We start from the raw sequence: 17,711 nt of genomic DNA on the forward strand, positions 1-17,711 counted from the left end.
ATTAATTAGTCATTGCAAGTTGTATTTATTAAGTGAGGTAATATGGATGTTGGGGCTGATGTTGTCTCTCTGTAACTGGGTCAGTATTGATAAGTGAATTGGTGGCAAAACCAGTGAGACTCCATTCAGAATCAGCTCCCTGGTTTGTAAGTAAGTCTTTCTTTGCAATTCTCTAATTTTAGCACTTTAAGATCACACAATAAGATAAAAGGTGTTGTGTGATATGCGCAATCTAGACATTTAGATCCACATCAATTATCATGACAGAATGTGTATAAAGGAAAGAAACGTCCATCAATAAATGTACAGTTAAGCGTCAGTGCAAGTGCACGGTGTATGGATCTGGATATGAATTGTATAGAACAAGGCTTACATTAATATTCTCTAGGCTTTGGGAAGCGAATAAATCATTGAAGGTTGCGTTATCGTTATTGAACCTGTACCTTCACATTTGAAGTTAAATAATACGTTTTAACCATTTGTATGATTAAACATTTGTCTGTGGTTTTAATATGTATTATCATGTCATATAGCTTAGAATCCTCTTATTTTTAAAGCATAATTAATAGCCGTATCAATATTGTGGCACTGAAGTGAGGTTATATGCTGATTTCAGATCTTCTTAGACTTCCTAGGGAACTCCAGGTTCGATTTGAAGCATTTCTACTCATTCAAAATTTCTCCTGCGAAAAACAGAAAGGCTTGAGATCATCTTAGATTCATTTAATAGCATAAATAAACTCAATTTATTTATTGTTAAAGGTACAACATACACACAAGCAAGTGATCTGAGAGGTTGAAGCATTCTTGGGAAATTATAACTCTTCGTATGACATGGCGTAGTTTCTGCACCAGGTGGAAGTATTGTCATTGAAAAAAAGTGAAACATGGAACTGGTGAAACTTTAAATAGTTTAAACACATCAAAGAAATAAACGTCAGGTACCAAACATGTATTGGCTTTTGAACCACAAAGCACGTAAGTAGGAAATTATGTAATTTTCATTTTTTTTAGTCTCATTTTTGATCAGCTCCAAATCATCAGTTTTAGCCAACGCCTGTTTCTGATTGTTTTATATTTATGAGCTGAACTCTAAAGTTCACCGCTAAAGCATTTGTCAGATTTATCATTAGTACACTTTGTTTTCTGCATGGACTGCGGTAATGAATCCCGCTCTATTCCCACCCTTCAGCATTCTGAAGAAATGATGTGCACGTCTACTCATCACCACAGTAAGTTTTCACTCAGCCTGTAATAATACAATTGAAATAAATTGTGAAGGTTATGCTACAACACGGTGCAAGCCAGAAATATGGTCGGAGGTTGTCGGGTTTTTAAAAAAAATGTTTGATATAAACCGTATGATCACAAAATGCAATGCAACAGCCAAAGTTAGGAGGTTGGGTGGATGAAAGGGTGTCAAAACTGGTCAGAATGAGAGGTCAGGAGGATGGAGAGACACTAAGAAGATTACAAGGTGATGTTTGGTGGATGGAAGTGAACAGAGAAATGAATATCTGGATGGACAGATATTGAGCTGGTCAGTATAATGGACTGAGGTTCAATAGATGGGAAGCCAGTAGAGAAGGTTTGAGAGACAGATATATCAAAGAGCTTGGAAAAATGTCGGATTTATGGAGAATATCAAACACTCTAGAAAAAAAAGAAGGTTGGTAGATGAGAGTGGATGGACGAATGGATGGATCCACGGATGGATTGACGAATATTGAACATGTTGGGACGTAGATTGGATGGATGGAGGGATATCAACCCGGGATGGTAGAGGAGATTGTCTGGATGAAGAAATGTTGATAGAGGGATATCAAGCAGGAGAGAAGAATGGATAAATAGAGGGATATCAAACTGTGTAAAGAAAGAACTTTGGATTGATGAAGAAATGTTTGAGAAGGTTGGTAGATATGAGTGAATGGATGAAGAGATACGGTATCATACACGGTGGAACGAAGATTGGATGGATGGAGGAATATCAAGTGGGATTGTAGAGGCGATTGGATGGACGGAGAAATGTTGAACATGCTGGAGAGAAGGTTGGATGGATGGATGGATGGATGGATAGTGTGGAGCAATAGTGAGAAATTTGGCTGAAAGAAGCAATGTTGAGCAGACCAGCAGAGGAAGTTGGATGGACGCGGAAACAAACCAATTCCAGAGACTGATAGATAGAAAGCAATGGCTTGTTTCTTAGTCAATGAGTTGAGAGTGGACTTGAAGATATTCTACCTCTTATCTAAAGTTCTTCACCAGTTTCTTATCAGTAGAACGTATGAAGCCTGCTGAATTGGTATCAGAATCAGAATCAGGTTTATTTTCCAAGTGTGTTGACAGACACAAGGAATTCGGGTTCCAGCTGTTGGTGACTCTCAAAAGTACAGACATAAATAACACTATACTGTACATTTAGCTTGGACTAGACAAGCCAAAACAGACTATACGAGACAATACAGACAATATGAGGCATTTACAAGTCCAGCTGCCTCGACCTATTCCTGCTAACATCTTTAGCATTTTGGATGGAGTTTGGCCTTAAATCAGACATGGAGGAGTTGAGCAGGTGGACTGCAGCTTGTTCTGGCTGTGGAGGGACGACCACGCGTGATATAGACCTGCACTTAGGAGTAAGAAAGAGCTACAGTGTAGGGAGTTAGCCAGGCTTAAAAAAGCCTTCAGAGACCGTAGCTGTAAATCTGGATCTTCGCAGTACACAAACACCTGGGATGTCCGTACCACACTCGCTGCACACATCCGTCCATGTTTATACAATGCAGCTTTACTGGCGATGTTAATGAGGAGATTTGTTACTTTTGGAAGGCCTGAAGCAGTCTGGAATTTTGCTCCAAAGCCTTCTGTGGAAAGTGGCAGATCTGGTACCTTTTTCCTTAAATTAAATTGAATAATTCAACTAAATGATTGGCAGACAAGCAAGCGTTGGTTTGCATAATGATTTATTTTTGCCACTTGAACGATCCTCTTATGAGTCGAGATACAGGAAGAGCAGTCCAATTTTCCCTTTCCTTAGCGAGTGCACCATGTGCTCCTGGAATCGTAAAAATTGCGAAACCGTGCTGACAGGAATCCAGGACATTTTCTTTACTCCTGTCTCTCCATTGAGGACTAAAGCAGAGAGGAATAAGATAGGAATTTTCAAGCTGGATGTACGGTACAATCAAGCCAAGATTCTGAAGCATGTGGCCAGAAGAACACGCTTCATATCCAGTGAGTTTAGTTAGTGCTTTCTAACAAATAGCATTTGCAAGTGTTTTTATGTTGTGCTAGTTTTGAAATCCGGTGTCTATTTATAGTCACTATGTTCAAAGATTGGTTCTTTTGCTGGTACATAAGAAAGACATACTGTAACTGTGAAGAACCAACCAGGCCAAGATTCTGAAGCACGTGGCCGAAAAAGTCAAAATCAAGCGCTTTGTATGATGTGACACTGAATTCATTCTGTTTTAACACGTTTTGCTCAATATCCCAAGTACGAATATACAGAAATGTGAAGAAACAACCAAGCCACAATTCTGAAGCTCATGGCCAGAAAAGTGTACAAAAATACTAGACGCTACGTCTTACTGAACGGCATTATCAAAACATTTGCCTAATGAGCCAACCAAGCCAAGATTTTGAAACTTGAAACCCAGAAAAGTTCTACAATTCATCCCTAATGTTCAATCTTGTCTTCTGTTTTGCTCCAAACTAAATCTTTCAAGATGTCTAGACGGTTATTATTGAAATTCAGGGATTTACGCGATGCCAGTTCACCGACTACAGTAGCTTCTTTTAGATTAGATTAGATTAGATTAGATTAGATTCAACTTTATTGTCATTACACATGTACAAGTACAAGGCAACGAAATGCAGTTTAGGTCTAACCAGAGTGCAATAGCAGCAAGTGCAGGATATACAGATTTTACATTAAATAAGTTAAATAAAATGGTAATATAGAAGTAGGGGGGCACGATGGCTTAGTGGTTAGCACGTTCGCCTCACACCTCCAGGGTTGGGGGTTCGATTCCCGCCTCCACCTTGTGTGTGTGGAGTTTGCATGTTCTCCCCGTGCCTCGGGGGTTTCCTCCGGGTACTCCGGTTTCCTCCCCCGGTCCAAAGTCATGCATGGTAGGTTGATTGGCATCTCTGGAAGAATTGTCCCTAGTGTGTGAGTGCGTGAGTGAATGAGAGTGTGTGTGTGTGTGCCCTGTGATGAGTTGGCACTCCGTCCAGGGTGTATCCTGCCTTGATGCCCAATGACGCCTGAGATAGGCACAGGCTCCCCGTGACCCGAGGTAGTTCGGATAAGCGGTAGAAGATGAATGAGTGAGTGAATATAGAAGTAATTTACAGATGTGTATGTACTATGAACCTAATATACAGATGGCTATAACTATAAACTGAAATTTACAGATATGTGCTGTAACAAAATATATGGCTATTACTACTGTATAAACAGAATAATTAGCTAATGAATAAATATTTGAAAATCTTTCACTATTTGTTTTGTTAAATAGTAAGTATTTCTGGACGTTACACTCCTCCTATTGAAACGTCAGAACTCATATAAGTTTGATATCAAACATATGCAGCATAAACGGTTAGCCGGACCTTTTTGCTACTTACATTAACAAGACAGTTAGACAAAGCGAGTGTGTGTGTGTGTGTGTGTGTGTGTTTTTGCTATATATTGTGTTTCTAGGTGCATGCAGCATGCTAGTCACTCTGCTATATAGACTGGAGCCTTACATGGATGCTACTGAGGAGAGCAGCTTTCTTCAGGACATGCTAATGGCTAATTCGCTGCATGTAGTCATCAAGGTAAATAACCAAGCACAGTTTCTTCATAAAATGAGTATCAAACATATACAAATTGCTGAAAAAGGCAAAATTGAGTTTTTTTTGTTGTTTTTTTTAAAGGGGCGGTCTGGTCATCCAGCCTTTAAGTAGATACTTAATTAATAATATTCTGAGTGAAGCGTTTTGGTGAGTTCAACAAAGCCGATAGCTAACTGCTTCCCAACGTACACGACCAGTTTTAAATGCTCGATTCTGATTGGACAGAAGATGCTGCTTGATCTGCTAAAAGATATCTTACAGACATTTTGCCATTTCAGTGGCAATAGTGGCACGATTATTTGCCTGCTTATATGAAAGGAGTCTCCAGTGTCAGGGCTTTTATTCCAGTCTGAGATGAAGCTGTACCCCTTTTCAGTTCCATGTGGACTGAACACACATACTGTACACAGGACCTTTTGATGTGATTAGTGTGAGATTGGGACCTTCGTTTTTAAGCCTGAATCAATTTGAGCCTGAATAACCAACATTATGTGTGCAGCAGGGGGGCACGATGGCGTAGTGGTTAGCACGTTCGCCTCACACCTCCAGGGTTGGGGTTCGATTCCCGTCTCCGCCTTGTGTGTGTGGAGTTTGCATGTTCTCCCCGTGCCTCGGGGGTTTCCTCCGGGTACTCCGGTTTCCTCCCCCGGTCCAAAGACATGCATGGTAGGTTGATTGGCATCTCTAGAAAATTGTCCGGAGTGTGTGAGTGAATGAGAGTGTGTGTGTGTGCCCTGCGATGGGTTGGCACTCCGTCCAGGGTGTATCCTGCCTTGATGCCCAATGACGCCTGAGATAGGCACAGGCTCCCCATGACCCGAGGTAGTTCGGATAAGCGGTAGAAAATGAATGAATGAATGAATGAATGTGTGCAGCAAGGAATCTTTTATGAAGATGAGAACTGCTGAATTGTGGGCGTGGCCTTGCCTTAACGAGCTCATCTACACACTTGACTAATCATCTGCGCAACGTCTTCACTTTCCAACACAAGCCTGTGAGCTCGCTCTCTCTCTCTCACACACACACACACACACACACACACCACACACACACACACCTGCTCAAGCATCCTTAGAGAGCAAGTGTTCACTGGATTGGTGAGAGGCTCACGGGAGGTGAGCTGGGAAATTATTTATGACCTAAACACTTCTGCCCGAGGCTGAAATATATAAAGTTGATATAGTGAGCCTCAGGGCACAGAGCGAGTTCCACACATACTCCGAGATCATCTCAGCTGAGAACACAAACATGCTTCTTTTTTTTTTTACTTCTTCTTCTTTCCAAGTTCACTGCTATGTATTTATAAAAGAGTGTACTGTAGGTCAGGCTTCTATAGGAAATGTTTATGAAAAAAAAAGGAAACAGGAAACAGTTTACTGTGGAGCTGTAAAAAAGGTAGCAGGGTTTTATGTTTGGTTGATGTGATGGTCACAGGTTAAATATCTGATTTCATTTAGGAGACTTAAATCATTACTATTTACTCAAATTACTACCAAAGAAAGAAAGAAAGAAAGAAAAACAAAAAAGACAACAAACACAAGCAATAAATAAATAAATGAAGAACACTCTCCTTTGAACTCCTCTCCTCTTTTTGTCTCCTCTTGCCATTTCTTCCTTTCTCTTCTCTTTCTTAACATTCCTCTCCTCTCCTCTCCTCTCCTCCTCACTTCTTCTCTTCTCATTTTTTCTCCTGTTCTGCCTTCCTATCCTTTCCTCTTTTTCTGTTCTGTCCCCTCTTCTCGTCTCTCCTCTCCTCTCCTCTCCTCTCCTCAACTCCACTCCTCTCTCCTCCACTCCTCCTTTCCTCTCCTCCAAACTGTCCAGGACGGTTTCCATTTCTTCTCTCCTTTCCTCTCTTCTCCTCAACTCCACTCCTGCTCTCCTTTCCTCAATTCCTCCTCTCCTCTCCTCTCCTCTCCTCTCCTCTCCTCTCCTTTCCTCTCATCTCCTCTCCTCCATTTCATCTCTCCTTTCCTCTCTTCTCCTCAACTCCACTCCTGCTCTGCTTTCCTCAATTCCTCCTCTCCTCTCCTCTCCTCTCCTCTCCTCTCCTTTCCTCTCATCTCCTCTCCTCCATTCCTCCTCTCCTCTCCTCTCCTCTCCTTCCCTCTCCTCTCCTCTCCTCTCCTTTCCTCTCATCTCCTCTCCTCCATTCCTCCTCTCCTCTCCTCTCCTCTCCTCTCCTCCCCTCTTCTCTCCTCTCCTCTCCTCTCCTCTACTCTTCTCTCTTCTCCTCCATTCCTCCTCTCCTCTCCTTTCCTCTCCTCTCCTCATTCCTCCTCTCCTCTCCTCCCCCCTCCTCTCCTCTCCTCTCCTCTCCTCTCCTCTCCTCTTCTCTTCTCTCCTCTAATCTCCTCTCCTTTCCTCTCCTCTCCTCTCCTCCCCCCTCCTCTCCTCTCCTCTCCTCTCCTCTCCTCTCCTCTCCTCTCCTCTTCTCTTCTCTCCTCTAATCTCCTCTCCTTTCCTCTCCTCTCATCTTTTCTTCTCACACTGGAGTTTTAGACTCAGTAAAAGAGCTTACCTGCTGGATGAGTAAATTTGGGCCGTTCCCCGCTTCCTTCGTGTGGCTGAATGTTCAACAGGGAAAAAAATCTTTTCAGGAATCAGTTGATATATTTTGGCCTGTGTGTATATGAGGTGTGAGATCTGGCGGAAGGCTGAGTATGTGACACGATCAGAATGCGGAGGGAGTTTTATGTGCAGTGATGTCGACTCGGTTCAGACATCCGGCCTCGGGAGAGAAGCGCTGCGCTGCCTGCGGCCTGCATGTGGCTGTGACTTGGCCTGAAGCTCCGTCTATGGAGAAGAAAAAGCTCTGACATTGTTTTCCTAAATCCAGCTGTTATAAAACATGCTCTTTTTATCCAGGCTGTCTTTTAAATACGAGCCCGGCGTTACACGGGGGCTGTAAATATGATCACATCTTTCTTGGGTAATTTCACAGCAGTTTGTCTCTTGTCTGTCTGAGAGACGGACGCTTCCAGAGTCGAGGTGTCTAGCTGTACGAGCACAGTCCAGGACGGTTTGGTGATTTCCTGCCTAATGACACCTGATTTAGCTGTCCTGGACTCAGAGACAGACAGACAGACAGACAGACACTGCAGACAGACAGACAGACAGGTCATAATTCGTCCCCTAAACTTGCCGGCTTGTTGTTCTGAGGTTGATTTTGCTCCGTCTCTGCTCAACGAATTAACCATCCACACTCCAGCCTATAATAATCCTCATATATATTTTATTCTTATTGCACTTTCTTAATAACCCAACGCGAACCCGCTCGGTTAACCGTTACGTCCTGTTTGGGTCGAAATGCCTCGTGTTTAAATTTCTACTGAACGTAAATCAGCAGCAGCTCAATGATTTTTCCAGCATGGAACGTGTGGCGGTTAGTGCGTTTTTTTTTTTTTTTTTTTCATTTTTTTTTTTTAATGAACACAGAAAACCGTTATTAATGGTAATATTTATATTACAGAGACGATATTCAGGTCATGTTGACCCTGAGAGCAAGCAGGAAGGAAGGGAGGGAGGAAGAGAGGAAGGTAGACAGACAGACAGACAGACAGAGGAGGCCAGGAGGTCAGATGGTGTTAAGGTCCTATGGAGATTCTTCCTACAGTTTTTCTTTCCACAGCTCCATGAGAGGCTGCAGAGGTTCAGCACCCAGAAACCAGCACCAATCCAGGAGCACGCTGAACATCTGGTACACCAGGTGAGACATCGCTCCAGGGACCTGACGTGTTGTTCAGAGATGGAAGAAGAGAGGGAGGAAGGGGGGAAGAGGGGAAGAGATTGCAGAAGAACTTGAACATGAATAAACCACAAGTTGTTTTCTTCTATGAATAATCTGAAAGAAAGAAAAAAGAAAGAAAGCTGTATTTAAATAAACAAACAAACAAACAAATAAATAAATAAATAACAAGATAAGCAAAAAATCAATATATGTAAGATAAAGAAAGAAAGAAAGAAAGAAAGAAAGAAAGAAAGAAAGAAAGAAAACAAAAAGACAAATAAAAAACAAAAAATAAATAAACAAACAAATGCAACTGTATAACCTGAAAAAAGAAAAGAAAGAAAAAAATGCAAAAGAAAAACAATACAGAAAATAAAAAAAAAATAAAAAAAATCAATAAATGAAAGAAAGAAAGAGAAATTAAAGAAAAATAAAAACATAATAATCAACGTTACTGAATAGCAGAAGTGGTGTAATAATCATGTTCACACCATCAGGGAGTAAATTTGTTTAATTTGTTTATCCGTTCTGACATTTGTTTGTTTGTATGATTGGTTGGTTGGTTAGTTGGTTTGTGTTTGCTAATTAATGCAGTAAATATTGTTAATTAAGGGACCTTTAACATGAACGTTACAGATTATAGATCCAATGGTAGGGGCTCAATTATCCTGGACAGGTGAGTGGAGAGAATGAATTATCAAACAAAACAAACGAACAAACGAATAAAATGAATCAATCGACTGTTTTATCCAGGAACGCTGGCTATGAGGCAGGAATCAGACCACGTTCAGAGAATTACACCATATATTTACACCTGGGGCAATTTACAAAGCTAATCCACCTGGTGGGACGAAAGCGAAGAACCTGAAGAACATCCACACACAGCAGGACAACATGTAATTCTCAGTAACTGAAACTTAAGCTCATGATCGAACCAGGAACCCTGGAGCTCTGAAGCAAATCGTCTTCAGGGGAAGGGCTTTGGATAGGACGTTATCCAACATCTCCTTGAAGAAAAGGACAGCTTCTGTAGAACTTCTTCTGATGAACTTAGCATGTCTATCTCAGTGGCATTCACCTGTGCTTTAGATATCAATCTCGATGCTAATACTTTCTCACTGAATGACGTGAAAGCCATTTTTTCTCGTGGCGGATTTCGAGCACGCACCAGGTTTGAGCCGTATCACTTTCCATCTGGCTGCTGGCTGCAAGCAAGAAGGACATTTTGGTGCTTTAAGTTGCTAAAACCATTTTTCCACATGTCACAGCTCACAGCCCTGTGTCGAGTTTCATGTTAATGTAAGGTCTGGTGACGTTCATAACCGCACCGCACTGAGCCTGACCAGCCTGGTTGGTGGAGCTCTGGCACCAACAGCTTCTTTTCTCAATGACTTGTGGCCTTTTGACCTGCAACGCAAACAGTGGCGCTATATTTACGCTCGCCTTTATTGGGTTTAACCCTATCTGACCTTCTGTCCCATTGGCTGGCTGGATTTCAGTGCCGTCTTTAGAGAACCGTTGCTTTTCAGTTTCTATAGCGAGTCAAATCCGGTGTTATTTTTCCATCTGAAAATGTTTTCTTCCATCGCTGAAGTTTCAAGATGTAAGATTTCTTCAGGAAGTTTTTCCCACAGTTACTTGTGAGGAACCCCGAAGAAAAGCATTTTGGATCTCTCAGAACCTACGTGGATTCGTCCTAACAGCGGGAGACAACTGTAACATTTCCAACCTCAACCTTCACACATACAGCAGTATGTGGTTTGGGGTGCAGTTACTAAATTAGAAGATTCGGCATACTGTAATTGTTAGGCGTAAAACAATCAGACCGGTTTTATGTATCACTGCATTGATTTGAAAAGACTGGAATGAATCACAAACAAAACAACAAACACAAAACGAACATTATTGTCATTTTATTGCAATTGATTAGAAACCGATTATTATCAGGGGCGGTTCTAGAGGCGGGGCCACAGGGGCCCTGGCCCCTGCTGAAATCTGATTGGCCCCAGATTGGCCCCCATTCCATCAATCGTCGACAAGAAGAGCAACTGGCTCATATTTTTTTATTAGAGCGTTCCTAACCTTAGGAGAAAGGAATAACTGCCGAAATGTATTTGCATCGTACTGAATAAATTATTTTGTGTGCTTAAATGTACCCTGTACTTGGCCCCTGAATGTAACATGTGGCCCCTTAATGGCAACTGATTATTATAACTGATAACGTGAAATCGTTCTTGATTCGATCATCATTTAAAAATGAACTGCAATCCTACTACAGGCTCACGATTGCCTTAAGAATCAAAATCGTATCACAGCAGATTTATTAACGTCGTCAAATATCAGATTGTTATCCTACTAAGTTAAACCGTTTTCCTTTTTACAAAACACGCAGTGAAAACAGTTAATGTGTACCAGGCAAAAGAGCAAAATAACATGCTAACATAAAACCAGCCAGCTAGCATGCTAACATCAACTGTTAACATCAAAAATAAAAGCTAGCATGCTAACATCAAAAGTGTTTTTTTTTAAATCACAAAACACACTTTAGATTTAAAAAGAAATTTAAATCGTATTTTTAATTAATTCAGGCTCCTCGTGATTTGTTCAAACAATAAACGACTAACATAAAACCAGCCAGCTAGCACGCTAACATCAACCGTGGTCAGTGGAGTAAATTGTGAATTTCTCACCAATTCGTATTCACCAATTCGTGTTCACTGTAAGACATTCTGAATTAAATTTAACTTAGAATACTAAATTTTACCTGCTGCCTTAAAAACGTGGGCAAACAACTTAATTATAAGTTTTATTTCAGCTCAGTTTAACTCGGGCAGATCGGGATCCTCCTTTAAGGTGTTTTTTTTAAATCACAAAACACACTTTAGATTTAAAAAGAAACTTAAATCGTATTTTTAATTAATTCAGGCTCCTCGTTTTTGGGTCATTTTTCATCCTCCGTCATCGTTCGTGATGAACAGGGTGATGATTTAGACTTTTTAATATGTTTGGACTAATAGGCAGAACTCTCTGAACACCAGCCACAGAGACGTTTAAAAAGCGCGATGGTGTTTCATTGGCTCTGGTAGGCATATTAGAAATAAATAAAATAAATAAATAAATAAATGAATAAAAATAAAAAGGGGAAGTGGTGGCTCAACTGGTTAAGGCTCTGGGATGTTGTTCGGAGGATCGGGGTTCAAGGCCCAGCACAGCCAAGCTGCCACTGCTGGGCCCTTGAGCAAGGCCCTCAACCCTCCCTGCTCCAGGGGTGCTGTATTATAGCTGCACTCTGCCCCTGCACTCTGACCCCAACCTCCTCAGTTGGGGTATGTGAAGAAACGAATTCTACTGTGCTGTAATGTATATGTGGCGATAATAAAGGCTTCTATGACCCCCAGCCCCCCCTCCCCCCATTCCAATGCAAGTATTAAACATGTCTAATTCCTTATACATACAAGACTGAGAAAGAAAAAAAATCGGAATCGTTTACACTGCAATTATGTCTATATAGGTTGTATAGTCTATTATAGGCTTTTTGTGCTGATAACTCAATATTAATGTCTTTTTTTTTGCAGGTAATGAAGGAACTGCATGCTTTAGAGGCCAGACCTGAGATTACGGAGTTGATGTGCGTGTTATCGAAACCTCACGTGCAGGTACGGTAGTGTCACATGTCGGTGTTGAAACACGGTGTCGGAAAGAAAAAAATATAATCATAAAACAAAGCAAACTCGAAATCGTAAATCAAGCAGAGTATATGGTGAAAACACGTGAAAAAAACAGGTCCAAAACCATGAAACTTGAGCCAATGATCGATACGGGATGATCGCATGGACACAACAGTGACACGTTAATGACGTGACGCACGAAGGTTTAAATATATGGACGAATCAAAGAGGAAAACACAGAACAGATGAGATTGGTCAGAGATTTAGTCAGTTTATTCATTCATTCATTTACTACCGCTTATCCGAACTACCTCGGGTCACGGGGAGCCTGTGCCTATCTCAGGCGTCATCGGGCATCGAGGCAGGATACACCCTGGACGGAGTGCCAACCCATCGCAGGGCACACACACACACACTCTCATTCAATTTTCCAGAGATGCCAATCAACCTACCATGCATGTCTTTGGACCGGGGGAGGAAACCGGAGTACCCGGAGGAAACCCCCGAGAACATGCAAACTCCACACACACAAGGTGGAGGCGGGAATCAAACCCCCAACCCTGGAGGTGTGAGGCGAACGTGCTAACCACTAAGCCACTAAGCCACCGTGCCCCCCCTTAGTCAGTTTAAATACACAGCAAAGTAAATAAACAAAGCAGAACAAAGCAGAACATTAGCGGAACACACATGGAAGAGAAGCGGGGAACGTTGACTAGCGGCTCGTGTATAATCATGACGTATGATGGATTTGAGCTGAAACAGAATAAAATTATAAACGACCTCTAATACATGATGAACTGATATAAAGTTTTGCAGGAAATCCATGTATCTACGTAACGTACAATTTAATCTACATCATGTTCTTTTGTCTAAACGTTCTTTGCTTGGATGATTAAAAAAAGTAGAGAATATGGAAAATAAACATGTCATTTAAAAACAAAAATGGATGGATATTGTATTTCCTATTAGGCTTTTCCATTCTCGCTTCGTTTCCAAACTTAATTCCCAATTAATCTTTTACATTCCGTTTCCATTTCCAACCGTACGTCCAAGCGTCAATCAAGGTCTGTGGAGCTGCTTCCAAATAAACTCAAGCAGTGGAAAAAAAAAAAAAAGAAGAAGAATAAGCAAGATGACACACAAATCGCTGCTCTTTGGCTTCAGGTTTTGTTGCCGGAAAAATCTCAGGTTGACCAGCCACTGATTAGCATCATTACTACATGCGAAAGCATGAAACTAAAACTCATCTAGAATTTTCCCTTCAGTATCGTGTCACAATAACTGTAACTGTCACTTCGGTACAAATACCCTGACATTCATTTCTGGTCTACTTAGAATTTTTCCTTCTCAAAAGCCCAGGCTTATTATGTTCTGAATCAGTTTTTGGTGTAGCAACAAGTTTATCTGTCATCGACTAGTCACTGGCCCAAAGGAAGGTAATTGACAGCTTGGAAGTGAAAAAAAAAGGTGATTGGGAAATTCAACGTTTCCAAACTTCTCTGTTCAAATTCCGAACTTAATCCCTGTTGGAGTTTTGTTTTTTCCAAGGTTCGAATCCCTTGTACACTCCTCAACAGAGGTGGGTAGTAACGAATTACATTTACTTCGTTATGTTTACTTGAGGACATTTTTTGGGTAACTTGTACTTTTTGAGTATAATTAAAGATGCATACTTTTACTCTTACTCAAGTAGATTTTTAGTGGAAACACTTTACTTTTACTTCGCTACAATCGGCGGCGTTCCTCCGTTACTCAAATGGTAATAAATATGAGATTTAATAAATAATAATTAGTTTATATGAGGGGGGCACGGTGGCTTAGTGGTTAGCACGTTCGCCTCACACCTCCAGGGTTGGGGTTCGATTCCCGCCTCCACCTTGTGTGTGTGGAGTTTGCATGTTCTCCCCGTGCCTCGGGGGTTTCCTCCGGGTACTCCGGTTTCCTCCCCCGGTCCAAAGACATGCATGGTAGGTTGATTGGCATCTCTGGAAAATTGTCCGTAGTGTGTGATTGCGTGAGTGAATGAGAGTGTGTTTGTGTGTGCCCTGCGATGGGTTGGCACTCCGTCCAGGGTGTATCCTGCCTTGATGCCTGATGACGCCTGAGATAGGCACAGGCTCCCCGTGACCCGAGGTAGTTCGGATAAGCGGTAGAAGATGAATGAATGAATGAATGAATGAATGAATGAATAGTTTATATAACAAGTCTCGCGAGATGACGGAGAGGCTGCTCTGCGAGACTATGCTGCGCATCTCCTGCTGAAGTTTAGTGCGCCTTTAGTTAGAAGATGATGGCTGAAGCAGAGGAAGACTTTTGCGCTTTATCAAAGGCAGATCACCCGTGGCCTCAAATTAATTCTATATTTTCACTCCAAGATGTAAAAAATAATAGCTTTATAATGCGATGCATCCTGTGTGCACCAAAACAAACAGACATCGCGGCTTACAAGAATTCCAGCTCCAACCTAAAAAAACCACGTAGCGGTACAGTAAGTGTCAATATTATGCCTATTTGATGGTAATTTGGTAACTATGGGCACTTTGACCTTAACATAATACTACATTTCACACACTGTCTGAATGTTTTCCCTCATATAAGCTCTCAAGTAGTTTGAAAATCAGGGTTTTTGCTTCATATCAATCAGATGAGAAGTAACTAGCAAATACTTGAGTAGTTTTTTCATCGGATACTTTTTTACTCTTACTCAAGTAACTATTAAGATTGTTACTTTTACTCTTTCATTCGTTCATTCATTTTCTACCGCTTATCCGAACTACCTCGGGTCACGGGGAGCCTGTGCCTATCTCAGGCATCAAGGCAGGATACACCCTGGACGGAGTGCCAACCCATCGCAGGGCACACACACACACTCTCATTCACTCACACACTACGGACAATTTTCCAGAGATGCCAATCAAACTACCATGCATGTGTTTGGACCGGGGAGGAAACCGGAGTACCCAGAGGAAACCCCCGAGGCACGGGGAGAACATGCAAACTCCACACACACACAAGGTGGAGGTGGGAATCGAACCCCCAACCCTGGAGGTGTGAGGCGAACGTGCTAACCACTAAGCCACCGTGGCCCCCCCTTACTTTTACTCTTACTTGAGTAAATATTTCCTTAAGTACTTGTACTTTTACTTGAGTACAGATTTTGGATACTTTACCCACCTCTGCTCCTCAAGCAGAAATCTGTGCTTTTCCGTTTGTGAACAAACAGCTAATGTAAACTAATGTTACTGTAGCGAGCTTTGTATCAGCGAGATTAGCAGCAATAATAATACAGTAAGCAGATGTGAGATGTCAGGCGGACGTAAGGACCGTGAGACCACCACCATGTTGTTGATCATTCTTGATAAATAACAGCGCGGTGTGAAAACCGGACGTTTTAGTACTTCTTTGCTTCACACGTCTAAGGTTCACGATTTCACAGGGTCAAAGTTCACCTTGATAAATGGTGGGAAATTAAATGAGCTGATAAGAAAAACAGATTCTTTTATTTGCACTTGGCATTTTTTTTAGCCAAGCAATTATTATTATTATTTTTTCTTTCTTTCTTATTTGCTTCAATGCAGCTTCAACTTTTAGTACTTTATCTTACAAATAATTTGTTCAGGCAACTATCTGAGATTTCCTGATAGCATTAGCATCAGCATCAGTCACACCTAATATCCCGAATATGCTTCATGTCTGTGTAAGTTCCAGAGGTAAAAAGAAGTGCACCGATCCATTCCTTATTTGGTAGGATTCTTGTATCTAGCGCGAAAAGGCGCTTTGGATAGAAAATCAATCATTAGCGAATGTGCTTTTACTGGAGACAACGCAAATGTTCGGGAAGCTTGATTATTAAGGCTATGCTAGCCATAGTGTCCTGCATCGTAGCCAATCGAAACATCACACAACCCAGGGATTAGGGTTTTCTCTTCCTCAATGACTCAAAGGACAGAGAAATACTTTTCCTCCTTAGAAGACATTGGCAGAGCTTCCTGTACAGGAGCTTAAGCAGTGACAGCTTCATTCATTCAGTGGTTTAACGATACAGTGCTACTTGGATCATATGATGTTCTCCACTTTATTATTTTTTAAATACATATATATATATATATATATATATATATATATATATGCGCTCATTCCCGTCTCCACAAAAGTGATGTATGTTTAAAAATTCTGACGAATAAAAGTCCTCTATCGAGAAGCTCTCGTGTTCTTCCACAGCACACAATGGCGTCTTGTTTTTGTAAAGGTTTTGGCAGTTAAACTTATTCAAACTAAGCTCTTTTTCAGGACCTTCTCGCGGTGCACGATCGCGTGGCCCAGAACGATTACGAGCCCAAACTTCCATCGCTGGAAGCTGACGACGACGACGATGACGACGACGACGATGATGATGATGAAGACTCGGTCAGGATTATCCAACTGATGAAAAGCAAAGAACCTCTGGTTAGTTTTTCTGGGGTGCTAAAATATTTACCTGCCTCGGAAGAAATGAAAAATGAATGGACTGAACTGCACGTAATCAATCATCAAGTGAATGTAATTATTACTTCATTTATTATTTATTATTATTTATTAATTATCACTTCAATTATTACTACGATTTTGGGACGTTCAGGAAAAACACAGGGTTTTTTCAGACGAGCCCAGAAACGAATCGACTCGCACCGGCGTCGTCCGGATCTCAGTTAACTGTGAATGTCTACCGATAAGTTACACCAACCGATTCAATAATGTAAACTTAAGTATGTAATTATTGAAAAAGTTTTTAAAAACACCGTCAGGAGTTTCTCAGTCATCGCTCGAGCCTTTCATGTCTTATATATCAGTTTTACACAGTAATAGAAATATCCGAAAAAGTCACTCTAATGAAAAATTAGAAAATTTCGCAATTTTGTTTAAGCATTAAAAAAAATATATATATATATAACAATATTTAAAATTGACACCAAATCTTAAAAACGATTTCTGAAGTCAACGACGGAAACATGTTTCACTTTAAAATGCTGTATTTCTGCACACACACATTTTGGATGCAAATGGGTTCACTATAGAATTGTTGTTGTTTTTTTTTTTTTACGTTCCATCTTCTTTCCGTCGAGCTTCGGACTACAAGCCTCCGTCTTGTAGGAATTATTTTAATGAAAGCTAAAATAAATGTGGTTCGTATGAGGAGCGCGTGCTATCTGGGAGATATTACGAGGGACGTTTGAAATCGCGGTACTGTATAAGCAAGCCGCAGAGATCGAGGCTGTAATAACAGGGACGCTCCGCCGCACAACCTCAACAATTCCTTTTTCCGTCTCTCTAAAGAACCATCTGTAGTCACGTTTTTGTTTTCTCAAACTTTTAAAAAAAAAAAAACACCAGCGTGCTCGGATTTGTATGTCCTGGATGTAGCAAGTAACACACAAACACGACGCCGTTTTCCGACTGACCCACCGGCGCTCCGATCCTAATAAAATGCT

General features: G+C 41.2%; 1 protein-coding gene across 1 annotated transcript in view; it reads left to right on the forward strand.

Moving 5' to 3' along the window:
* Positions 1-3,047: 3,047 nt before the first annotated feature.
* Positions 3,048-17,711, forward strand: part of mpp7b (MAGUK p55 scaffold protein 7b) — a 61,004-nt gene continuing 46,340 nt past the window's right edge. Inside the window, exons 1-5 of the mRNA XM_060866002.1 lie at positions 3,048-3,234; positions 4,709-4,827; positions 8,477-8,554; positions 12,151-12,231; positions 16,534-16,689. Coding sequence (XP_060721985.1) covers positions 3,048-3,234; positions 4,709-4,827; positions 8,477-8,554; positions 12,151-12,231; positions 16,534-16,689 — 621 coding nt within the window. The remainder of the gene's footprint in view (positions 3,235-4,708; positions 4,828-8,476; positions 8,555-12,150; positions 12,232-16,533; positions 16,690-17,711) is intronic.

This window comes from Tachysurus vachellii, chromosome 1, assembly GCF_030014155.1.
Source record: "Tachysurus vachellii isolate PV-2020 chromosome 1, HZAU_Pvac_v1, whole genome shotgun sequence".
Lineage (NCBI taxonomy): Eukaryota > Metazoa > Chordata > Actinopteri > Siluriformes > Bagridae > Tachysurus > Tachysurus vachellii.